The sequence below is a fragment of the Heterocephalus glaber genome, unplaced genomic scaffold, assembly GCF_053883595.1.
Source record: "Heterocephalus glaber isolate CG9 unplaced genomic scaffold, H.glaber_assembly_v1.0 deba00001720, whole genome shotgun sequence".
NCBI lineage: Eukaryota > Metazoa > Chordata > Mammalia > Rodentia > Bathyergidae > Heterocephalus > Heterocephalus glaber.
Genome location: NW_028258433.1, coordinates 735923 through 763566, shown reverse-complemented (window position 1 = coordinate 763566; position 27644 = coordinate 735923). Strand labels below are relative to the sequence as shown.

The following is a 27644-nucleotide window of genomic DNA, read 5'->3' as shown; positions in this document are numbered from 1 at the left end:
TTATTTTTCATAAGATATCAAAATTTTAACTCTTTCTTTAGAAAGAAATATCCTGATTTTTTAAATGTTTTCTCTAAAAGAGAAATATGTCATTAGTTCTTTAACTAAAAATGATTAGAAATAGTTTCTCCTGTATTTTAAAATCTTAAGACTATTAATATGCATGTGCATATACACAAACACGGATTCCACACTTACAAATTCTTTATTATATTTATGTTTCAGATTTTGAGGCAGCTACTATGTAATGATGTTATCCTTAATTATAGTGATATTCCTAAAATGAATCCTACATGAAAACAGATCTGAGCCATAGCACCTTCAGAAAACCAAGAGAGCAAAGAAAATCCCCTTAGAAGCCACTTAAAACCACATCAAGGTAAAGGAAAATGTAACATATGGCATTCTGGAATAACTAGGTAGACCAAAATTTAGAACTATAAAGGTACGAAAGCTTTACACATCATGTCTCTAATCCCAAAAAAGGCCAGATAATGAACAAACTTGGAGAAGTATAATTGAAAAAAAAAGTATTTTCTGTCTCTTTTCTCTCTTCCCTCTTCCCTTTCTCCCCCATTACTTCAGATCAATTCAATTTCTATAATTCCTTTAAAGCAGCTCTCCACATAAAAACCTCTGAGCTAGGGCCAGGGATTTAGCTCAGTGGTTTTGCCACCTGCCTCACAAGCTCAAGGTCCCGAGTTTGATCCCCAGTACCAAAACAAAACAAAACAAAAAACATCTGAGCTTTTCCCATCTCTCCAGTTGTTGATCACCAACATCTGAGAGTCATGGCTTCAGTTGCATAAAAATAACTTTGAATTTGATGAGGCTAAGATGAGGTTCGTAAGCTCAGTCAAATAATCAATCTCCAGACCTTTAGGAACCATGGCTATTATGACTTGCTTAGTGGGCTAGCAATGTACACCCTAAAATACAGCCTACAACATGTCTCAGGAAACAAGACCTAGAGTGATTTTGTCTCAGCTATGGAGACCTAGCTGCCATGGATTTAAAGTTGCTCCGCCATGCTTATCCATATTAACACCATTTAGATAACTTTTAGAAATCTAGTTGAGTGCTGCATCAACGTGAAGTCATTGTGGGGAAACAAAGATCACTAAATGATTCATTCAAGGAATACTTAATACCTAATATGTTTCATGATAGCACATGGATCTTTCACTTCTTACCTAGAACCCATGAAATAAAGGGCTTCTGGAATCAGTCTCCGAAGTAAATCATTTTCTAGATTTTAAGACTGTTATAATCATTTCCTAGCACATTAATCCCCTATGACTAAGAAAAGAAGAGGGTCAAATTGGCCACTTTCCTTAAGTGGAGGATTAAAAAGCAGTAACAATAATAACAAGGACAGATTAAAAGAGTCTATCTGTAGTCTTAATCAGGCAAAGAAACCAACGCACAGGGACCCAGAAATACTGACCGGTCCTCAGCACAGAGTCAGGCCTGCTGGAGAATGCTCAGGTGTGTGCCCACCCCACTCGCCCCTCTGGCCCCACTCACGGGTGACCGGCCGGTTCTGCTCTGGCTGTGCACTGTCCACAGATTGAGTGCTGGAAACCGAGGAGACACTGGAGCTCCGGACAAAGCCAAATGCCGCCAGCTTGGCAGCCGGAAGACGTGAGTATCCAGGAGGACGAAGCCCAGATTTGGGTAGATTAGATTTTGCAGCATTTGAACTGGAGGCTTTCTTTAAATCTGTTAAAATGAAGTCAAAACAAAACAAAACAAAAATTCTCAGTTCACCAAAAGAGAATGCCACAGATAGTGAATTGTAACCCATCTCCACCAAAAACAGATGAAAATTAATCTTGTAGAGTTCAATTCTGCAAATAAATCTTTTTAAGAGAAAGGCCCTATACCATGGGCTAGGCTTCAGAGAGATCAGAAAGAGGAGGGGAAATTCCTGCCATGGAGAAGTCCACAGTCTAATTAAGCAGATATGTCAAGGACAGATAAATTACTCTACCATATGGCTGAAGGAAAATATAAAATGCTTAGGGTGTCAGATGAAAAGAGAATACTTATTGTTGCAAGTTACCTAGATTTGTGAATTGAGATTCACCTGAAATTTTGACATATGATTGGCAAAGAACCCTTGCAACAAATACTCACTAGTGATTTCAGTCAGCATGTCTTTATAGAAGTATGTATGAAGAATCATCCCACTAACCTTTTGAGAGGTGCAGGAATGAGATGGGCTAGACAGATTGAAATCTGGGCTCTCTCAACTATTCACCATATTTCCCCAAAGCCTTTACCCTAACACTAAAAACCAGAGTTACATCCTGTAAAGAATGATGACAAGCCTGGCCTCACAGATTCGGTGTAAGAACATTACTGTTTGTACCCCAGGACTTGATGGGTGTCCAAATTGATGTTAGGTTTTTCCTTTGTCCATTATCTGTTTTTATGTTAGCCCAAACTTCAAATTTAGTTCCCAGATATGTGAAAGCCAGCTTGTTTTAAGATATAGAATGTCATGGTATAAAATCTGGCATGTTGGCCAGGTATGCTGGCACATACTTGCAATCCCAGCACTCTGGGAGGCTGAGGTAGGAGAATAGCAAGTTTCAGCATAGCCTGGGCAACTTAGGGAACCCATGTATTAAAATTTAAACAGTTGGGGATGTATCTCAGTGCAAAGACCTTGGTTTCAATTCCCAGTACTAATCAGTCAATCAATTAATCTGGCATGTCAGCACCACCACAACTAATCCTGAGCTAGGATCCATCAACAGCTCAGTGATGATCATCACAACAGTACAAAAAGGCGCTCAGCACCAGATAGGAGTTTGAAAGCTATCGATACATCAATGTTTTTCATTAAAATCTTATAAAGTCCAAGGTTCTTAATATTCTATATATTGTCTTCATACAATCAATTAACAACTTTTACCTGTAGCCATATTTACCCTGAGTGGTTTGCATATAGAACATTCAGTAACATTCTTGGTTAAGCAAATCTTTATTATCTAATAAAAAATGAATCAAATTTCAGACTAAACATAGTTTAAATAATGGCCCACTTATTTAAAAATACCAATGAAGAAACCATATGTTAGAAAGTATGTACATGTAGAAATATGTAGAGAACTAGAACAGGCCATGCCAAGTCAATGACAGTCTCCTCCAATTCCCTTCTCCTCTACCAGCAGCTCCCCTTGAAAGTGAAGCCATGGCCAGTTGTCCAGATAAGGACAACTTGAATATGCACACCTGTGGTTTCCTGACTCCTGTGTTAGGAAAGGAAGGGGAGAAAACAAGTAAGTACAGAAGGAAAAGGGAATCAGGACCTGGGGCTACAAATATTCCCACCATACATTACCCTAATGCTTGGAAAAAGTATTCATCTATGAAAAGAAGAAATAATGCACTGTTTAAGACGTAGTAATGGCTCATTAATATCAGCAATTAATGTCATGTTTAAGGCCTTCAAATCACTCTCATATTATTTTATAGACTTCTCGACTATGCCCATCCAACAGTAAAGGGTACCTGTGTACCAGATATCATTTTCACAATTAGTTCACATCAAACTGATTTTGAGTATCTATAGAGCTGTAAAAGACCTTCTAAAAATCAAATGCAATTTAAACAATAAGTGTACATTAAACCTATCACAATATTTTTTACAAAAGGTTAAATATCCCTTCTCTAAAATGCTTAGGACCACAAGTATTTCATAATTCAAAGTTTTACAAATTTTTTAATATTTTCAGAGAATTAACTCATTGATTATCCCTAGTCTGGAAATCTGAAATCCAAAATGCTCCAAAATCTGAAACATTTTTAGTATCAAACTAAAATGTTTTGGATTCTGAATTTTTGAATTAGGGATATGCCATCACAAAGTTATCTATAACCTCCTCCTTAAACTAGTTAATCAATAATTGACTCTATATACAAACATTCAAGTGTGTAAATACAATTTTTTCTGTAAAATAAACCCATACTTTTCCAGCATCATTTATTAAAGAGGTTATCTTTCTTCCAGTGTAGGTATTTAGCCCCTTTGTTGAAGATAAGGTAGCTGAGTGTGTTTGGAGTTGTTTTTGCATCTTCTGATCTGTTCCACTGATCTGGATTTTTTTTCCAGTATTATGCTGTTTTTATTATAGTACTTTTGCAATATAATTTCCAGTAAGAGATTGTGATGCCCCCTGCCTTGCCTTTGTTGTCCAGAATTGTTTTTGCTATTCTAGACCTTTCCTGGTTTCAAATGAATCTTAGGATTGTTTTCTCTAATTCTGTGGGGTATGCAATTGGTATTTTGATTGGGACTGTATTAAATCTGTATAACAATTTTGGGAGTATGACCATTTTTACTATGTTGGTTCTTCCTACTCACAAGCAAAGGATATCTTTCCATTTTCTGATATCCTCTTTGATGTCCTTTTTCAGAGTACTATAGTTTTTTCAGAGGTAAAAATGGTAAATAAATATATGAAAAAATGTTCAACATCACTGGTTATCCGAGAGATGCAAATTAAAACAATGCTGAGATTCCATCTCCAGAAAGAATATCAATTATCAAGAAATCAACCAATAACAAATGCTGGAGGGGCTGGGGGCGGGGGAAGGAACCCTTCTCCACTGTTGGTGGGACTGTAAACTGGTGCAGCACTGTGGAAAGCTGTGTAGCAATTCCTAAAACGAGAGGTTCCATTCAACCTAGCTATTCCCCTTCTTGGTATCATCCCAAAAGGATTAAAAGCATCATATCACTGCAATATATGCCCTCCCATGTTTATACCACACAGTTTGTAATAGCTATATCTTGGAAACAATCCAAATGCCCATCAACTGATAAATGGATAAAGAAGATATGGTTTTTTATACAATGGAATACTACTCAGCCATAAAGAAGGATAAACTTGAGACATTTCTAGGTAAATAGATGCATCTTGAGGCCATACTCTTAAGTGAAATAAATCAAACACACATGTGTAAATATCACATTGTTTCTCTGGTGTTAGAAACTAAATGTGTAAATAAGAACCAAAATATATATTAGGTATTATGAAACAGGAAGAAAATGCTCAAATAGGAAGGGGAACTAGGGAGGGTTGGGGGAGAAGAAAGGGAAAATAATAAAATGAGAAAAGACAGAAATATGGAAATGAAACTTTTGTAAATAAGGAGAGAGGGAAAGGTTAAAAGGAGGGTAGGGGGGGCCAGGGATTTATTTAGCTCAGTGGTTTCACTGCCTGCTGTGCAATCGCAAGGACCTGAGTTCGATCTCCAGTACCCCCACCCCAAAAAAAAGGAGGGCAGGGGAATGGGGGAAAAAATTAAGATATATCATGTACTGGTACAAATTCCCTACGATGGATGTGATCATTATGTATATCTAAAATGTACCAATAAAATTAATAAAGAAAAATAATTTATAAAATGTGGTGGTCTAATTAATTGGGTGGAGGAGATTTTAAGGCAGCCCAACATGCAGACAGTGGCAAAGGTATCCTTGGTTGCTTTAAGTTCTAAAGTGAGAATCAGGATCAAATATTAGACCTGAATGATTTGAAACCTTTTCAGCTTATCCAGAAAGGAAGTACCTGTGAAGTTGGAGCCCCTGAAGGTGTGGTTGCTGAACAGATTAGCTTCATTAAAAAGAAGCTTTGAGAAGAGAGACCCAGGGCACCCTGTTCACTCAGGGCTAGCTAGGGAATTCTCTCGCACAAATTCAGCCATTCAGAAACCAGAAGCTGTGGTAGCCATGGTCCAAGGGAGTCTGGCTACTGCTTGAGCTGATGGCTAATTTAGGTATCATCCACATGGAACACAATTTTTATAGGCATGCAGAATGCAAGCGTTATGGTGTCATGAAGACTTCCACTAAGATTTCAGAGGAAGGACTGGGATAGCAGGCAATGTGTATAATAAGGGCAAAATCTCTGCCAGGAGTGATGCATGAAGCCAAGAGCGATAGCTATAGTGGAAACCCAAGGGAGTTGGAAATGCCAGAAATGTGGAACATCTGAGAAAAGCCACAGAGAGTAAAAAGAAAGAGCCCAAGAGAGAAACCATGTGGGCTGCAACCAGCACGGTCATAGGGGCCAGGCCGCTGAACCCTTCGGAGCTTATCCCTCACAATCACATGCCCCAGATGATACATATGGAGCAACAGGATTTAACATTTGCCCTGCTGAGTTTCAGTCTTGCTTTAGTTCAGTTCTTTTCTATGCTACATTCTTCCCTTTTGGAATAGGAATAGTTACCCTTTGGAATTACATGTTGAAAGTATTTATTTAACTTTCTTTTCGATTTTTGCAGGAGCTCAAAGCTAAGAGCTTACTTTGAGTCTCAGAGTGACTTTGAACTTTGGACTTTTGAGCAATGCTGAAACTGTTGAGACAACTCTTGGAGATGGACTGAATGCATTTTGCATAATGAAATAGACATGAACCTTTTGGGTTGGAATCTTGTTATTAGATCCATATGTTTGGAATGTCACTGGATTGTAGGAACGTTGTATTCATCAGTGGATTAATCCACTGATGAGTTCATAGCTAAATGTACTGTTATAAGTGAGATCTGATTGTAGGATGTGGATCACTAAGGGTGTAACCTGGATGGGTGTATTCTTGTTCCCAGCTCATTCCACTCTCTCTGATATCTGGATGTCATGAGTGGAACAGCTTTCCTCCACCAGACCCTTCCACCATGCTAGTTCCGCCTTGGAGCCAGCCAAGCATAGTCTGAGCCCTCAAAGTATGAACCAAAATAAATCTCTCCTCTAGGTTATGGGTGTGGGGTATCTGGGGGAGTATTTTGTCCCACCAATGGTAAAGTGACTAAGATGTTCACCATCACACTTGATGGTCCTTACTAGAGAGCTACTGCTTTTCATTCATTAGTCAATACTTCTCTGATAAGAGATGGGACCACTCTCAGGAAGTTCGAGCTTCTATAATACACAGTGATAGACTGGGTAGCCTAAAATACAGAAATTTATCCCTCATAGTTCTGGAGGCTAGAGTTCTAAAAGCAGGGTGCCAATACAGTTGGGTTATGGAGAGGGATCTCTTCCTGGGTTTCAGATAGCAGCATGCTTGCTGTGTCTTCACATGGCAGAGAAAGGATGGTCTGGTGTCTTTTATTGCACTACTATCATGGCCTCTTCCTGTACTTCCATCACGACCTGCACCTAATTCTAATTATACCACAAAGGACCAAATCCAAATACTACACACTGGAGAGTAGAGTTTCAACATATGAAACTTAAGAAACTACAAACAGTACATAACAGGGTCCAAAGATTAGCACAACTTGACAAATTTCAAACAGTGGTATAGCACTCAATGCTCTGGCCCAAAGTTGGTTACCATTTGCATATTTTTATGGTCCTGGGCCATGGCCAACGGCCAGGCTGTCTGGGCTAGCCAACAGTGGCAACAATTTATTATTCCAAGTTGCCCTGTTGGAGTAAAAACTAATTCTGGGACTCTCTTGCCACAGTTACTTAAAATATAAATTAAAGTCACAAGCCTCTACATCAAGTGAAGCCATAACACAAAGGTGTCAGTAGAACATTCTTCATATAATTTGGACCTCCAGTCACTGCTGCTAGTAATAAGGCACTGATTTTGCTTTTCAGAATACACAATGCTGGGCTCTTAAATAGAAATTAAACGCAACTTTTAACTTCCTTAATACTTCAGGGTCCAAGACTCATAAATAACCATAATGATTTACAAAACAAATTAAAATTTAATTAAATGATTAAATAAAATATGTATATTTTAGTCATCAGTAAAACATAATTGGTGAGTTGTAATAAAGATTCCAACTTTCGAAGAAAGGAAAAAAACTAAGAATGGGAGAAAATATTTGCAAATCACATATCTGATAAGTGTCTAGTACCTAAAATGTATAAGGAACTATTTTAACTCAACAATAAAAAAGAAAAAAAACAAATTTTATAATTAATGAAGGGTTCAAAGAAATATCTCTCAAAAAAAGCCACACAAATGGCCATGAAAAGATGCAAATATCATCTCTATCAGAAAAATGCAAATCAGTACCACAATGCCATACTGCTACATATCTGCTAGATTAGTTATAATCAGAAACATAAATAATAACAAGTGTTGGCAAGGATTTGCAGATGAAAACCCTCATACATACATAGTGCAGAGACTTGGAAAATAGTCTGGCAGTTCCTTGAAAGGTTAAATATAGAAATATTATATGACAAGTAATTCTACTTTCTAGATATACCCAAAGAAAACATACATCCCTGTGGGCACCTCAATTTTCTTAGTGGCATTATTCGCAAAAGATAAAAATGAAAGCAATGTAAATGAACAGATATCTGTATACTGGAAAATTTACCCACAAAAGGGATAAGGTACATGCTACAATATAGATGAAACTTGACAATATTAAGGCCAAACACTAAAATTTATGTATTATATGATTCCATTATATGAAATGTCCAGAATAGGCAAATCCTTAGCAACAGAAGGCAGACTGGTACTTTCCCAGGACCAGGGTTTGAGGGAAATGAGGAATACCTGCTAATGGTCACAGGGTTTCTTTCTTTTATAAATGATGAAAATGTTCTAAAGTTAATTGTTGTGATGACTGCACAATTCTGTGAATACATTAAAAATCACTGAATCGTATCGCTTAAAAGGTGAGTTGTATTAGTATGTGAATTATATATAAAGTCTTTTTATTAAATAAAATAATTAAAATAGAATTCATAATTTTATCTCCAATTAAATAAAACCTTAAGAGAGAGCCTCGGCTATCACCTCAATCCAATGGGTATCAGTACCTTCAGTTTTAAAGGTCTTAGGTCAGAGAATTTGATCTGTCATTGTAAGTCCTCCACAAAACAGCTCCAGCAGGCAGGTGAAACAAATGTTCTCTATAGCAGATGAAAGACTCTTCCAAATAAACATAACCATAATGAGGAAATTACAGTAAATTCAAAAGTTGAAAACATTAAAAAATATTCTATAATTAAATATTCAAATTTCATGAAAAGAAGGTAAAGTAAACTTACTTTTATCATGGTCGCATATTCTGACAAGATTTTGCAAAAGAAATTAAAATTTTAAAAAACTTCTGTTTGAACTATAAAAGAGATTTTGCTGTCTATTGAAGCTGTAAAATGTGTTGCTGTTTCAAAGTAATATTATTTTTCTTTTGAGAGATAAATCCTTTGAAGAAAGAAAAGCATCTGATTTTAAGGAAAATTGAACTATATTTGTTCTAGTTTTCTTTCTTTTCTGTATTTCTAAATTATGACTTTAGAAGGCTATGAAAATATCTCAATCAACTAGAATCACATTGGACTGCTTATTTAAGGTTCAATATTATAGTAATGAATATCCATCCATCATTGTCCAACATTCTTGACATCCCAGCAGTAGAATAAAGAAGTTAAGAAAGTAAATGTATATTAGTCCAAGTCAATGTGCATTCACAGATGCCTACATTGGCAAGGGACTTCACATATGTTATGGTAAATTCAGAAACAAACTAAGAGTGGTCTCCAAGTGTGGCTGACACCCACAGGAGGGAGCAAAAGCACATATTCATCATAGATAGCCACAACCTAAGATAAAGAGCAGCAGAACAAGAACAGAGGCAATACGAAGGCTACAGAAAGAAAATACCAAGTGAAAGCAAGGTCATTAAGCGTAATGACTTAGGGTTTTTATTCAAGGGTCATTTTTTCTTGTATAATTTTGTAGGTGAAGTGGTTTATTTTTCTAGAATATTGAGATATCCAGGCCAATGCAATTTTTGAGTCAAATTATTTCTTGATATTCTTATATTTCGTGCTAGTTACTTTTATAGACAGTTTCTCCCTTCACAGACACTTTGTAGAGAAATGATTTGCTTTGTTCTCATAGCTGAGAAGCAGTTCTGCTTCTCACCTTGCTTGGGAATATGAACAGACAACAGCTGTTTCCACCAAGCTTCTTTCACACTGTGACAAAATTCTGCAAGCAAATCCTTTGGTATTAAGGCTACAGCTCTCCTGATGGAGACAAGAACACAATAATCAAAGCAAGGGAAGTAGAACATTTCAGGATTGTACTTCATATCTGCATTTCCTATGATTACTGCCAAGTGTCTAGTTTCAGATCACACTCGAACTCTGAACCTCCATTTCCTCAGTGAAAATTGCTGCTAAAGAGCTTATCATATTGTCTGATATATAATATATACCCCAAATACACTGCTATCACAGTGTATTTGCTATCACTAAAGGCAATGTTGTTATAACTACAAAAAAGCATCTACCAAAAAAAAATAGGTCAAGAAGCACAGTAACCAGTTTTTAAGATGGCCCTCCAGTGATTCTCACCAGTAAATCAGGGCTGATTTGGTTGACTAATGAAATACTGTGACAGTGTGTGACTGCTGAGTCTAAGTCATAAAGATTGTATATTGGAGATTATTTCTTTTGTTCTTGGATTCCTCATGCCACAAGAAGCCACATTATGAGAACATTTAAGACAACCCTGTGCAGAGGTCCACATGAGGAGGAAGCAAAGTCTCCAGCAACAGTTAGCATCACCTTGTCAGCCATGTGAGAAACTGCTTCACCTTGGAACTGGGGACTGCATCCTCCACTGAACATTCTGTGATTGGAGACCAAACCAAATCTCTTCTGATGAGTACAGACCTTATCGCAACCTCCTGAGAGGCTACAAGCCAGGATCATCCAGCCTAGCTGTACCAAATTCCTTATGCACAAAACCATTAGATGGTAAGTTATTGTTGTAACTTTAAGCCAGTTATAATTCAGTAACATATAATTAGTACAGATGTTTATACTTGGAAAAGAGGTGATTCCATAACAAGAACTAAATAATGTAGAAACAGCTTTGGAGCCAGTGAGGGGATGGAAGCTGTAAGGCACTTGAGGAGAACACAAGTGAAAAACCTGAAGAGGTTTTTCAAAGAGACTTTTAGAGAAAACATTATAACTCTCGAGGAAGCTGTCAGTGGAAACTTAATGAAGGAAAAAGAAACTGACAAAAAAATTCTGGTATCCCAGCCCTTCTGAATCAGAAATTCTAACAGAGGAGCACAGAAATGTGGGACTCCTCCACCTCCAGGTGATTGTAATTGGCCTAAGGTGTTGGGACCACTGGATAAAAATAAAAAACAAAAAGAAAGAAAGAAAAAAAGAAACTGACAGGAAGTGAATCCTTACTAATCAGCGGCAGAAAATTTAGCAACAATGTTACATGCTGTAATATGGAATACAGAGATCATACTCAATGAATTTTGGAATGTAGCTAAAATTTCTGGGTAGAGTGCTGAAGGCACTGCCCAGCTTCCTTTTATTCTCCGGTAACATGCAAAGTAAAGAGCTAAGCTAAAGAATTCAACATAAAGGTGCTAGTAAAGGAAGTAGCACTTGCTAGGTTTGAAAATTCCTGGCCTCTCAGATGAAAAGCAATAACAAAATTAATAAATAGCTTTTGGCCAATGATCATATTCAGACCACTATCAGAAAAAATATGGTTTAACGATGAAACCAAAGATAGGTTTATAAAATCTGACCTAAGGAATAGATGAAATAAATAACTGTTAAGCAATAAGTCTTCTAGGAAGATTAAGGTTTTCATTGATCAGTGACCTTAGCAAAAGCCCAAAATAAAGAAAGTTTTATTTTAAAGTGATTTGGAGGGAATGGCTTTGTATAACGGAGTCCAATAACATTCATAGGAGACTCACTAACTTTTAAAGAGAATTATACCAACATAAACACTGTCATCTTAGACGAAAATAGGGATAATACTAATTGAATGAAGAGCTTTAGACAGTCAAACTTCTACATGCATAAATCAGGCTGAGAACATCTCTGAGTCAAACCTTTTATTGAAAAGGGAGGAAGACTAAGGGAGCAGAAATAAGAGCCCAGAATATGGAGGCAACTGTCATGAAAATCATTTGGGCAGTAGGATGACTTAGTTCTAATCAAGACACCAATAACATGTGTCCTGTTGCATTTCAGGAGTGCCATGGGCCAGTGACTCCTGTGTGCCCTCCGCGTTGTGTCTCTTTTTTTAAAAGAAACAGATTACAAAGTAGACTGCTTATCCAACCACTGTCTATTGTATGACGGTGAGATAATTTATCTCTTTAGATAGTAAGTTTTTTTTCCTGAGGAACTGGATCCCAGGAGACATACTCAACTATCTTTAAGTAGGTTCATTCCTGCCTAGACCTGACTTAGAGGATAGCACTCTAGACACAGAGCTGATATAAAAACTGTATCTATGACTATAAAAAATGAGCCTCTGCTGGTACATCAAAAAGAGTAATTTTTTTTTGCAAGTGGGCAAAGTATACATAACTGAAATCCAGAAAACAACCAGTGGTATCCAGCTTCCAAGGTGCTGCCCTACCCATTACAATGATCTTTACCTCCTAGTATTCACACCCTGTTTAGTTCCCTCCTACAGTGAGCTGAGGTGACTTGTATGACTAATAGAACACTGAGGGTGTGAGGCATCTTATGCTATATCAAAAAAAGGCATTCCAGCTTCCTCTTTGGTCTTGGTCTGGTCATTCTGGGGGAAGCTGACAAACATATCATGAGAACACGCAAGCAGCCTTGAATACAGACCTACATGGAAGGAACTGTGGCCTCTTGCCAACAGCCAACACTTGTCAGTCAAGGGAGTGAGCCACTCTGGAAACAGGTGCTGCAGCCTCCAGCTCTCAGATGACCACAGCTTACCTGACATATGACTCCAGATATAACTACAAGGCTCAATCTAATGTGGCAATTGCTGCCCCAGGAAAATAATGCTTAAGCTTTACATTGAGACTATCCCAGTTTTAGGCTGCATGTCTCACATGTTGGGATATCCCTCATCATAGAGAAAACCAAACAACCTTAATATAGTTATAGTTCTCAGATTTAACTATCATGTTCAACACTTATACAAAAGGTTTGAATCTGGATACAGGTGGAGAAGTCCTGGATTATGAAGAGAGAGTACAAGGAGAAAGACATACCTATACTATTGGTAAGGAATGAGCAGTTAACCTGGGATAAATTCTCAAAAGGGAAGCAAGATGGAATAATAATAAACTCAAGGACCTGGACTCCCAGAACTGGCAACTAAGGTGGATCTGGAAAAAAATGAAATCAGAAATAATTTCTCAGATAACAACAGAGATTATGCCCACAGTGCAAGACATGAATGATAAATCTAGAGCAGGAACAGATAACAAAATAGAGGAGCTGAGGAACATGATGGAATCCCAACACAGGAAACAAATGGAATCCATAAAATAGATGCAAACAGATTTCCAGGAGATTAAAAACTCAATTGAAAGTTTACACAGGAGAATGAGCCAATGTGAGGACAGAACTTCAGATATGGAGGATAGGCTTGCAATTAGTGACCAAGAAAAGAAAAATTTCTTAAAAATAGTAAGGGACCACAAGAAATCAATCCAGCAACTGCTAGATGATGCAAAGAAGAATAACATAAGACTGATTGGAGTCAATGAAGAAACAGGAGAGCATGCAAATGACATAAAAATCTATTCACAGAAGTAATGGCAGAAAACTTCCCAAGAAGGGGAAAAGGACTTGACATACAGATAAGTGAAGCATATAGGACTCCAACTAGCCATGGGCAAAAAATAACTACACATAGGCATATAATAGTTAAAACTCCAGAAACCCAAGAGAAGAACAAAATTTTACAAGCAGTTAGAGAAAAGAAACAAATCACATACAAAGGAAAGCCCATTAGAATCACAGCAGACTTCTAGACACAAACCCTCAAGGCAAGAGATTGGAGTGATGTATTTCAAGCCCTAAAGGAAAAAAAAAACTCCAACCCAGACTGATGTACCTTGCAAAACTATCTTTCAAAAATTGATGTAGAAATAAGATACTTTCATGACAAAGAGCACCTTAGGAACTTCATACCTAACCAGCACTTCAAAAAATTATAAACAAAGTCCTAGGCAAAGACAATGAGAATCACAACCCCAGGAAGCCCAGCAGAATGAATCTATCAGGCACAACAAGAAATTAAATGCAAAGGGGGAGAATACAACAAAAAGGAAAAGTCATGACATGAATAACTCAATACATATCAGTTATAACCACCAATGTTAATGGTCTCAATTCATCAATCAAAAGAAATAGATTAGCAGAATGGGTCAAGAAGCAAGATCTAACACTATGCTGCATACAAAAAACACAAAATTTAAAAAGAAACATATATACTGGAAGTGAAAGGGTGGAAAACAATACTCCATGTGAAAAGAACCCCCCAAAAAGCAGGAGTAGCTATCCTCTTTGAAGACCAAATGGATTTCAAACCAACACTGATTAAGAGAGACAAAGAGAGATGCTAAATCCTTGTAAAGGGAATAATCCAAGAGGAAGAGATAGACAATCATAAATATATACGCACCAAACACTAGTGCACCCAACTATATAAAACAAATACTAACAGACATAAAAAATTCAAATAAGCACTAATACAATAGTATTGGAAACCTTAATACCCCACTGTCACAAACAGATCAACTAGACAAAAACTAAACAACAAAATACTAGAACTCAAACAAACTCTTGAACAAATGGACTTAACAGATGTTTGCAGAGTGTTCCACCTGACAAAATCAGAATACACATTCTTTTCAGCTGCACACAAGTTGTTCTCCAAAAGAGACCACATATTAGCTTATAACATGTTTAAGTAAGTCCAAAAGCATTGAAGTTATCCCCCTGTATATTATCAGACCATAGTGAGATGAAATTGGAGACCAATAGCAAAAGAAACCACAAGAATTTCATAAACACATGGAAATTGGACAACCCACTTCTGAATAACTAATGGGTGTCAGTGAATGCCATGGTCACTTTAGAGTAACACAAGGGGACACTGGATGAGGATGTCAAGCAGAGTGAAAATGAAGCAGCCTAGGAGAACTGAACTGAAGAGAGAGCAGGGCTGAATCTCCTCCAGCTTCACTCAGTACCACTGATTGAACATATACTAGGTGCCATTCTGGGTCTTCAACAGGCCACTGTCCCTGCTAACACCACCATCAGACACATAAATGCAGAAAATGACAATAAAATGTGCTAAGTGGCATGACAGAAGCATGAGCACAGAGCTGTGGAAGCATGAAGTAGAGGGGACCCCTAGTCCAGCCTAGGTTGGCCAAGGAAAGGGGTTCTTGGTGGAGTGGCCTTGAGCTGAGTTGTATAGGATCAGCAGGAGCTTCCAGGTTAGGGAAAGGGCATTTCAACCAGCAGAGGCAGGTTGGACCACATTTGATTGGCATTAGGGCTCTTGATCATTCTTCTGAGTACAATGAAAAGCCAATAAATAATTGTAAAGGAAGGGCAAGATTTGATTTGATGTGTGGAAGATAGCTTGGATTAGAGCCAGGCAAAAGGTAGGGAAATCAGGTGGGGAACGGCAGTGAAGAGAGAAGTCTTGATTCACTGAGAACAAATAAGGAGAGGAGTGATGACTTGAAGTTACCAAATCAGCAGGTCTTGCTAATTGATTAGTTTGGGGGGGTGGGTGGCAAGGAAAGGGTAATTTATCTTTCTTTCCAGAAAAAAATTTTACATACCTGGAAGGTCTCCAAGGGAACCACTGTAGTTAAACCATGCCCCACTCTGACCATGCACACCTGAAAATACAACAGTTTGGGGGACTTTAGGAAAGCGGACAGAATAGACTTCTGCAGGGCTTTCCTACAATGTGATTGGTCAGAATGGAAGGTCACTTCCTGTAACTGGCAAAGTGAACCCAGAAAGGTTCATAATGAAGAAGATCCATATGTAAATGTGATGCATGAATAGGCAAGATTATGAAGAGATGGAAAAGGCTTAGTTCCTGTGCTTTTGATTTAAAATTCTGTCTAGCAAAGTTAAAGCAAACGCACACACAGACACACAAACACACACACACACACTTTTGTTAACTTCATTATGCAAGCATAATGAAAGTATGAGCAAAAGAAAACCATACAAGACAATGGTAGTTCACTGACATTAACAACCAGGATAGAAAGGGAAATTAGTTTTTTGTTGTGAGTTGTTTTGTTAATGCTTTGGAGTTATGAACAAATGAGTCTAAGATAAAAACAGGACACTGTGCTAAATGAGCAATAAACCACAAGACCAGACAAACTTCCATTTATAAGTAGCAGTGTCTTTGTAATTGAGGTCCAAATCTTGGGTTTACTTTCTTGAAACTAAAATATTGAGGTATAATAATTTGGGATTATTAGAATAAATAGGATCTGAATGCCTGCATTTGCATTTTTGTTTGTCTTATTATATTACCTAATGTGATTGTTGTTAAGCTAGAGAAATACAAATATCCAGTGACATATTTTCTTTTTCTATTTTCTATTCTATTTTCCATATAACCAGGACCCAGAATAAAACAACTGCCCATATAGAAATGAATCAAAGCCTTTGTATTAGGGAATTGCAAAACGGGGGTGGGGGTCAGGAATAGAGCAAGAAAGAGCATTATCAACGTAGGAAATGAGTACAAGGTACAAATGTTATAAAAATTGCCAATGTCAGGCTTTGCTACTGGGCAGAAACTACTTATATACAGAAACCATTTCAGGGTGACCTTGTATTAGCTCATCTTTCAGAATTAGAAGAGTTAGTAAACTATTAACTGATTCTACTTCCATTCATGCTACTAAACTGTTATGTTAAAAATGTGGACTGATAACGCTCCTGGATCCTATTTATATTAGTGATTTTCAGGGAAATCATCAGAAGCTCAAAAGCTAATCAAAAAGCACAATATCTTTAGGAATGAATTCAGTTGACTCATCTGTTTCCTAACCAATGGTTTTAGCATTTCAAAATGGAAGAATAAAAGCAAGTGCTCTATTTGCTTAAAGAAAACTTAAAATATGATGACCTAAGATGTCTTCTACAAATAATGTGATTAAAACATTTTCTATTAATGCTTTAACAATAATGTGCTCATTTTGCAATACTGCACAGCACCATAAGAGAGGCTGGACCTCAACTTTAACTTGATTTATGTAGAATAAGAGACCATTACTAGCTAAAGGTGGTAGAGAGAAGATAGATCTTTTTATCTTCTCTAATCAAAGATGCCTTGAAAATGAAAGCAATTTAATTTTAAGAAGTTAAAAATCACAGGTAGTATTTATTGTTCGATTTTTATTACACAATTTACCTATTTCAATCTAAACAACAGAAAGAAAAGAGACAGGTACTTACTGAGCCAGAGAGTCCAAGAGTTTTCGGAACACAAAACACAGATGGAGGCCCTGACTGATGAGCAGAGGAGAAGCACAGCCTGCAGCAGATGAAACAGCAATGCTGCAGTAGAGGAAGCAACCACTGACCTCCAGCCAGGACAGCCAGGGGCTCAAAGAAAGAACCAAAGGAAGGTGGAGCAAGAAGTGTGCTGAGAAGTGAGGGAGGAACTGTGTACACCCCCATCCACTGCCTGCTTCTCTAGGCATGGAGTGCACACCAGAACCCAGGTATTTACCTCCTAGCCCACACCCCTTCCAAGCACCAGAGCAGGAAGAAATAGACTCCTAAAAAAGTAGAACAGATAAATAAGTTCACCCAACTCAATAATAAAAGATCATGAAGAGTTTAAGAAGGTCTTAACAATAAAACAGAGAGAATCTAAATAAATGTTATCAAAATCATTGAACGAATAAGTGGATAATAGATTGCTATTAACATAAAATGCTATTCAAATCTATGCCAAAAAAATGTATCATCTATTTCCTCAAAGAAATTCGGGGACATACTGCAACAAAATGAAGAAGGTGCTAAAAAAATAAGCAGTGAGAAACCCAGAAAGCATTCTTAGAAATTTAAAATATCAAGGAAAAAATCAACAGAAAGGTTAGAAATGAAGTCAAGTAAAATTGTCTAAAATGTAGAAAACATTAGGAAGTATAAAGCAAGAAGAAGGTAAGAAGTAGGACCGCCTGCCACCACCCCAGCTCCCAGCACCATAGTGTGAGGGGACCAGCACCACACCCCACTGCCCCCAGCACCCAGCACCTAGGTGTGGAGGGACGAGGACCACCTCCCTTGCCCCGACACTGGAACAGTGGAGTGGAGGGCTATGCCCCTGGGCCACTGCATGGCATGGCTGGTATCTGGATCTGCACTACAGAGGCAGCTAGGGCCATAAAGGCCATGGTTATGAGCTCCAGAAGGTAGAACAGAAGTGAACAACACACAGTACCTCTCTGAGGCTCCTCGAAATTTGAAGCCTACTGGGAAAGTGAAAATCTCAGCAATAAAGGTGCACGGGACCATGGTGATCGGTAAATTGGTGGAATCAGCACCTCCCATGGGAACTGGACTCACTTCGGGGGAAGGGAAGCTGAAACCTACAATAGAACCTTGCAGAATTTAATCCTGTAGGAGGTCAGGGAGCTCAACTTGGGCCTTGTAGCCAGATATCAGCCCGAATCTCAGTGGACTACAGCTGGCCTGCTGAGACTAATCGTCTTATCTGCACACTACTGCCCACTTTGTCTATTGCAACAGCACAGACATACCCTGAAGTAGACCCTTTTATTTTTTCTTTTCTTCTTTTTCTCTCTTTCCCTTCTTGTTCTGCATTTCTCTTCCTTTTTTTTCTTCCTCCTGTACTATTTCAGATTTTTTTCTCTCTCTCTTTCCTTCTCTTGATTGTCATTTTTTTTTTCATTAAGATTATTGGTACATCTTAGGTTAGGGCCAGGGATTTAGCTCAGTGGTTCTGCCGTCTGCCTCGAAAGCACAAGGTCCCAAGTTTGATCCCCGGTACCAAAAAACAACAACAACAACAAAAGAAAAATCATAGGTATACAATACAGTTACATTCATCACGGGAATTTGTACCTTTACATGATGTATCTTGGTTCTTATTTTTTTTCCCCATTCCCCTGCCCTCCCTTCAACCCCTCCACCCCTCCCTATTTACACAGACTTTTTTTCCATTTTTTCCTTTTCTCTTATTTTTTCCTTTCCCTTTATTTTCACAGGAAGTGAATATAGCTTCTAGCTTCCCTATTGCTATTAGTTTGTTCTGTTCTTTTCTTTGTTTCTTCACTATCTTTTCCTCTTGTCTTCCCTAAGTTTGTGTGATTTTCCTGTCCTCTAACCTCACTTCTAACCTTTCCTTCTCCTTCTATCTCTCTATCCCTCCCTCCCCAACTCCTTCTAAGTCCTCGCCCTAAAGGATAAATTTGCTATATTGAAGGGTTTATTTACTACAAACATATTTTGGGCTGGTCCTTGATTTTGATGTAGTTCATGTGGTTAAAGGTCACAGATTAATAGCTATCACAAATTGTCATTTTCTAAGCTGTGTTTGATGCTATTATTGATACTGACTGTATCACTTGGGCTAAGTAATCGTGAATGATCTACCAGTTGTCCTTCCTGGTATACTGAAAAGAAGATTGCCTAAGAATCATTACACACTCAAAACCTAAAGAGTTATACCTGGAAGACACCTCTGAGAGGCAATCATTTCATAAGGGTTCTAAATACAAGTAATAAAGATACTAACAATAAGCAATATTGAAGTATCAACCCAGGAATTAAACCAAAAACATCACCAACAACAAAAATGAAAATGAGAAGACACCTAAACAAGGTGCAAACCCAGAATTCCAGATCACCAAAGGCAAATGCTAGGGGCAACAAGGTGGACAAATCTGATAATCAACCACCTGGACGCCCTGAACTGATAACACAGGAAGTAACAAAAAAGATGAACAAGGCTCTAGAAAAATTCAAAACAGAAATAATTTCCCAGATAATGACAGATGTGGTGAGCAGAATGAAAAACATGATTAGAGACTCTAGAACAGAAACACATAAAAAAAAATAGATGAGCTCAGGACCATGATGGAAGCCATGAATGCCCAGCATAGGAAAGAAATGAAAACCATCATGCCCAACATAGGAAAGAAATGGAATCCATGAAACAGATATAAACAGATATCCAGGAGATTAAAAACTCTATTGAAAGTACTCACAGCAGAATGAGCCAATGTGAAGACAGAATATCAGATGTAGAAGACAGGATTGTGGTTAGTAACCATGAAAAGAGAGATTTCTTGAAAACAGTAAGGGACCATGAGAAATCAATCCAGTAGTTGTTAGATGATGCAACGAAGAATAACATAAGACTGACAGGAGTCAAGAAAAAAAGAATAGAAATTACAAATGACATAAAAAAATTGTTCACAGAAGCAAGGGAAGAAAACTTCCCAACCAGAGGAAAAGAATTTGACATACAGATAAGGAAGGCATATAGGACTCCAAATAGCCTTGATAAAAAAAACTACACATAGGCATATAATAGTTAAGTTTTCAGAAAGCCAAAAGAAGAACAAAGTTCTACAAGCAGTAAGAGAAAAGAAACAAATCATATACAAATGAAAGCCCATTAGAATCACAGCAGACTTCTCAATGCAAACCCTCAAGTAAACAAGAGCCTGAAGTGAAGTATTTCAAGTCCAAAAGAAAATCTCCAAACTAGATTGATGTATCCTGCAAAACTATCTTTCAAAATCTATGGGGAAATACGATACTTCCAAGACAAAGAACACCTGAGAAACTTCATGAATACCAAACCACCACTCCAAACAATTCTAAACAATATCCTAGAAAAAAATGAGGGTCACAACTCCATGAGGCCCAACAGAGTGAAGCCATCAGACAAGATAAGAAATTAAAGGAAAAGGAGAAAAATAAAAACATAAATGAGCCAACAACAGGAAAATATCATGTCAAGGATAACAATACATATCAGTTATAACCATCAATGTTAATGGCCTCAATTCGCCAATCAAAAGAAATAGACTGGCAGAATGGAGTCAGGAGCAAAATCCAACAATATGCTGTATATAAGAAATGCACCTAGTTCAAAAAAAATTCATAGACTGAAAGTTAAAGGATGAAAAACAGTTCTCCATGTGACAGGAACCCGGAAAAAGCAGGGGTAGCTATCTTCTTATTTGCAGACAAATTAGATTTCAAACCAAAACTAATTAAGAGAGACAAAGAAGGTCACTACATCCTTGTAGAGGGAACAATCCAAGAGGAAGTGATGGCAATCACAAATATATATACACCAAATACTACTGCACCCACCTATATAAAACATTAATGAACATGAAAAATCACATGAGAACTAATACAATTGTAGTGAGGGACCTCAATAACCCACTGTCACAAAAAGATCATCTAGACAGAAAATCAACAATGAAACACTAGAACTTAACCAAATTTCTGAACAAATGCACTTAATAGATGCCTACAGAGTATTCCACCCCAAAAAGTCAGAATACACATTCTTTTTAGCTGCACATGGCTCATTCTCCAAAATAGATAACATACTAGCTCACAAAACATGTTTAAGTAAATGAAAAGGAACTGAAGTTATCCTCTATATATAATCAGACCATAGTTGAATTAAATTGGGATCAATAGCATAAGAAACTGCAAGAACTTCACAAACACATGCAAATTGAGTAACACTCTCCTGAATAACCAATGGGTCACAGAGGAAATTGGAGAAGAAATTAGACAGCTTCTACAATTAAATGATAATGCCAATACAACATACAAGAATCTATGGGGCACAATGAAAACTGTCTTATGAGGGAAATTATTAGCAGTGAATGCTCACACTAGGAAAACAGAATGAGCTCAAATAAACAACCTAATGCTGAACCTCAAGCTCCTAGAAAAATAAGAGCAACACAAGCCCAAAACTCATACAAGGAAGGAAATTATAAAGATCAGAACAGAGATCATTGCAATGGAGACTAAGAGAATGATACCAAAAAATCAATGAATCAAAGAGTTGGTTCTTCAAAAGAATAAATGAAATTGACAAACCCTTAGCCAATTTTATGAAGAAAAGGAAAGAAAAGGCTCAAATCTATGCAATCAGGAATGAAAAGGGTGAAATCACAACAGATCCAACAGAAATTCAGAGAATCATCAATACCTACTTCGAGAACCTATAAGCCAGTAAGATGGAAAACACAGAAGAAATGGACAGATTTCTAGACAAATATGAATTACCAAAGTTGAACAAAGGAGACATGAAAATTCTAAACACCCTAATTTCAATCAGTGAAATTGAAAATGTAATTAAAAATTCACCAACAAAGAAAAGCTCACATCCTGATGGCTTCACTGCTGAATTCTACAAGAAATTTAGGGAAGAGCTAAAGCCACTACTTCTCAAACTCTTTAATGAAGTTGAAAGGGAAGCAATACTCGCAAATTCATTCCTAGAAGCAAGCATTACATTGATTCCAAAAGCAAAGAAAGACACAAGCGAAAAAGAGAACTACAGGCCAATCTCCATAATGAACACAGATGCAAAAATCCTCAATAAGATACTGGCAAACAGAATACAGAGGATGATCTGGAAGATTATACACCCTGACTAAGTTGGATTCATCCCAGAGATTCAAGGATGGTTCAGCATACATAAATCAACAAATGTAAATAAGTATATTAACAGAGTCAAGGACAAAAACCATATAACCATCTCAATAGATGTAGAAAAAGCATTTCACAAAATCCAACACACAGTCATGATAAAAACCCTATAGAAAATTAGAATAGATAGTCTTTATCTCAACCTGATTAAGGCTATCTATGAAAAACCAACATCCAACATCATATTAAATGGTCAAAAACTAAAATATTTCACAATAAAATCAGGAAAAAGACAAGAATATCCACTATCACCACTCCTCTTCAATATAGTTCTGGAAACATTAGCCACAGCAATTAGACAAGAGGAAGAAATAAAAAGAATAAAGATAGGAAAGGAAGAAGTTAAACTGTCATTATTTTCCAAAGACATGATACTCTACATAGAAGATCCAAAAAACTGCTTAAAGACTGCTAGACTTAATTGACAGATTTAGCAGAGTGGCTGGGTATAAGGTCAAAACTCAAAAATCAATAGCTTTCTTGTACAAATATAACAGACTCACTGAGAGAGAAACTGGGGAAACAATCCCTTTCACAACAGCCTCCAAAACAATGAAATACCTAGGAATCAATCTAATGAAAGAACTCAAAGAACTCTAGTCTGAAAACTACAGCACTCTGAAAAAAGAGATTGAAGAGGATATCAGAAAATGGAAAGACATTCCTTGCTCCTGTGTAGGAGGAACCAATATAGTGAAAATGGCCATACTTCCAAAACTGCTATATAGATTCAATTGCAATCCCAATTGAAATTACAGCAGCATACTTCACAGACCTTGAGAAAACAATCCAAAAATTCACTTAGAACAAGAAGAGACCTAGAATAGCAAAAGCAATTTTAGGCAACAAGGACATGAGAGAGGGTATCACAATACCCAACATGAAACTATACTACAAACTGCCAGTGATTAGAACAGCATGGTACTGGCAAAGAAACAGACCTGAGGACTAGTGGAACAAAGTAGAAGATGCAGAAATAACTCCAGACACACTCACCCACCTCATCTTTGACAAAGAAGAAATACACCCTCACTGGAGGAAAGATAGCCTCTTTAATAAATGGTGCTGGAAAAATTGGGTTTCAATTTGCCAAGGATTAAAACTAGGCCTACATCTCTCAGCAAGTGCTAAACTAAAATCAAAATGGATTTTAAGATCTAAACATTAAAACAGAAACACTAATCTGGCTGGAAGAGAGGTGAGGTAAAAATCTTGAAGACATTGCCGTAGGAAAAGATTTCATGAACAAAACCTCAGTTGCATGTGAACTAGCACAAAAAATCAACAAATGGGATCTCTTCTTATTAAAAAGTTTCTGCACAGCAAGAGAAACCACCAACAGTATGAAGAGACAATCCACAATCTGGGAAAAAATTTTTACCAGCTATTCCTCAAACAAAGGTCTACTATCTAGAATATATAAATCAGACCTCCAAATTTAAGGACCCAATCCAAAAATGGGCATCTGAGATGAACAGACATTTCTCAGACAAAGAAGTAAAAGCAACAAAGAAACATATGAAAACATGTTCAATATCACTGGTCATTCAAGAGATGCAGATGAAAACAATACTGAGATTCCAGCTCACTCCAGAAAGAATGGCAGCTATCAAGAAATCAGCCAACAACAAATGCTGGCAGGGTTGTGAGGAAAATGAACCCTTCTCCACTGTTGGTGGTAATGTAGGCTGGTGCTACCACTGTGGAAATCAGTATGGAGATACCTCAAAGAACTAGGACTAGAAGTACCATTTGACCCAGCTATTCCCTTGCTGGGTATCTTCCCCAAAGAATTAAAAGAATCATACCACAGCGATATATGTGCACCCATGTTTATAGCAGGACAATTTGTAAGACCTAAAACCTGGAAATAGACCAATTGCCCATGAATTGGAGACTGGATAAAGATGTGGGTTTTTTTAATAAAATGGAGTACTACTCAGCCATAAAGAATGACAAACTAGAGACATTTATAGCTAAGTGGATGCACACTGAGACCATACTCTTAAGTGAAATAAATAGGACACATATGTTTAAATACTGAATCATTTCTCTGGTATGAGATACTCAAAGTGTAAATGAGGATCAAAATTGTATAATAGATAATGTGAGATAGGAAGAAAATGTCTAAAGGGGAAAGGGAACTGGGATGGGTGGGGGAAAGGAAAGGGAAAGGAAAAAATATGAGAAAAGGAAACAAAGTCTTTGTAAATAGGGAGAGGTGAAGGGGTTAAAGGGAAGGCAGGGGAATGGGGAAAAATAAAAACCAAGATACATCGTGTAAAGGTACAAATTCCCAATGATCAATGCCATCGTATTGTATATCTAAAATGTACCAATAAACTTAATGAAAAAATAAAATAAAAAGAAGGTAACAACAAGAGTAATTAGTTTAGGAGATGTAAAACCAAATAATAGAAATTCTAGGAAAAAAAGAAATTAACAAGGGATGATTTGCAGAGCTGAAGAAAGAGCCTTAAAGTTTAAAAAGTGCTTAGCAAGATAAATCTCTCTCCTTTCTCTGACACAAATGCTGTTGCACATGTGCATATCTGTGTACATGTAGTTGCATATACATGTACACCCATCTGGACAAAAAGCAGTTTCAAAAATGCAAAAACTCTGCAACTGTTTTTTTTAAAACTTCTCCTAGGAAATAACCATGGATGCACTCCAACAAAACAAATGAGTAAACCAAAGAGGTAGAATGCAGAGAGAATGAGAAGTCCCAGAAAAACTACACATGCTTGATAAGGCAAACAGAAACCGTAAAGGCCCCCAGGAGGAGATACCAGGAAAAGGAGGAAAGGATTCCCTGAGACCAAAAAAGCTGAGGACACAGTTCGGGTCCATACACATTTACTGCTGGGTTCTACCCCTTCACTCCAGTGTGAAGTCCCAAATCACTCAATACTTTACCACTTCTGAAGCTGTACTTGGAAGTCATTATTTTAGAATACAAAGGAGGAGTGATATGTATAAAGATAAGAATACATTCCTGTATTAGTCAGTTTCTCATTACTATACAAAAATACCTAAGATAATCAACTTATAAAGGCAAAAGATTTAGTTTGGTTCATAGTTTTAGAGTTTCTAGTCTGTGACTGGGTATACCCACTGCTTTTAGGCCTCTGGTGAGCATACCAGATGCCAATAACAGGGAGCATGTTGCACAAAAGGTGCTTACCTCATGGCCTTAATGCGATAAAAGGAAGAGGAAGAAACTGGAGTCCCACAATCCTCTTCAAGGGCATACCCCCAATAACCTAAGGGCCTTCTGCTTCCCTCTACCTCTCAAAGGTTGCATCACCTTCCAATAGTGCCACATTGGGGATCAGACCTTTAGCACATGGAACTTAAGAGGACATTCAAGATCCAAACCATGACAACTCCCCTTCCATTATATAAAATCAGAAAGACAATCTTTGTGCTAGATATTCATATATACTAAGAAACACAACAGACATCTTGAAAGTCCACATCAACCAAAGGCCAAAAATAACAGGAGAAAAAAAATCCAGATTATTTATCCTCATCTTTACTGTCATTTTGAAAAGCAAACACAATTAGTTAAATCCGCTACGTGCAAGGTCCGTATGCCTCAGCTAAGTCAGATAGAATTAGTAATGCCTCTTCACCATGAAGTTGAAGTAGAGCTGGCATTATACTCTTCATTGATTTTTTTTTTTCACTCTGCAAACCCTGATTCTTTTCCTACCTTTAGTAAATGTAAAACTTTGCTATTGTTTGCATTTGTCTTGACCAATTCTTTGTTCAGGTCAGAAAGAACCTAGAAACTACCTCTAGAAGGAGATTCCTGCACCCCTGAAGCCAGTAATAACAATGCTATTTGTTTTCAGAAAAACTACAGTTTACTTTTGGGAAAAGAATTCAGAAACTTTGATATTCTTTGCTCTACACTGCAAATTATTAATACCACCCATTCCAGGGAGAAAGCAAAAACCCTTCCATGGCATTGTCAGGCCTCCTATTTGGAACTGTTGCAATGATCTTCCAAACAAGATTAAATGTTCTGTTATAAGGAATTGGTGAAACACATAATGAGCTATGCTAATATTCCAATTGTTTAAAATTTTATTTAAAAAAGAGAAATATGTTTTAAACAATGTTTACTTATTTCATTAATTTCTAATCACAATGTGCAGTTCCTATCAATCTGGGAGATGGGGGGTGGTTGTGCACGTGTAATTTGAAGAAAAACTTCAATATTTATGTGTTTATATTTGTAAATGAAAACAAATGCCTATTGTTTTTCTAATATAAAGTAAAAATGGTTAAAAAAGGACAAAAGATGTTAATATAAAGTTGTATTTTCTAAACCAAAGCCTTAGTATTCCGGTTTAATTGCAGTGTTGGCCCTTCACAATAAATAAGTGAGTTTTTGATTGCAGTTTGGCACTTAGTCTCTAAAAGGTTCACCAGCTCTGCTCTAAGCCATCGTTAGACAGGCTCAGTTGCAGTGAAAGTAAGCCAAAGGTTAAACAACTTTGTTTGGTCAATGCAAAAATAAAAATATAGCCATGACCAATATCCATTTCAACAGTAGGGAGAAATTAGAAACATTGAGATATATTCTAAGACTGGCAAGGGATGTAGCTCAGTGGCACCGTGCCTGCCTCGTAAGCGCAAGGTCCTGAGATCAATCCCTGGTACCAAAAAAAGCTGGAGATATGTTCTAAGACAAACATCAGGGATATATTGAATAGTTCTCTTGCAGCTTCCAAGATAAGTCCCAAGGTCATCTGGTATCCTTACATGCCAAAGGAATTGTAATTAGTCCATTTTATTTTTATTATTCCAGTAATTCACCAGTTTGTTTTATGGGCATATTTTGCCACCTGGTTTAATTTTCATTGGTAGATGGCATAGTGAAGTGGCATATATAAGATGCCAATACATTTCTCTCATTCTCAACACAGGAATCAACACTTTTCCCACTGTGTTTTTCATTAATACTTCCCATTCTTTGTCTTGGAAGAATCAGTATTCCACTTATCTCCCAAGATTTCTCTTTTATTTTAATGTAAGATTTCTAAAATTTTAATGTAATACAAGTAGATATTAAAATATAAAAAGCACT

The 27644-nt window shown here is 37.2% G+C and overlaps 1 protein-coding gene across 8 annotated transcripts in view; it reads right to left on the bottom strand.

Moving 5' to 3' along the window:
* Nucleotides 1-27644, bottom strand: part of Mtus2 (microtubule associated scaffold protein 2) — a 716842-nt gene that overhangs the window by 401857 nt on the left and 287341 nt on the right. For 7 of the 8 annotated variants that reach the window (XM_087199504.1, XM_087199498.1, XM_004854793.3 and 4 more), the window contains one exon: nucleotides 1528-1722. The exons of the other annotated variant lie outside the window; for it this stretch is intronic. In XM_087199504.1, coding sequence (XP_087055630.1) covers nucleotides 1528-1722 — 195 coding nt within the window. The remainder of the gene's footprint in view (nucleotides 1-1527; nucleotides 1723-27644) is intronic. 8 annotated transcript variants of the gene reach the window in all.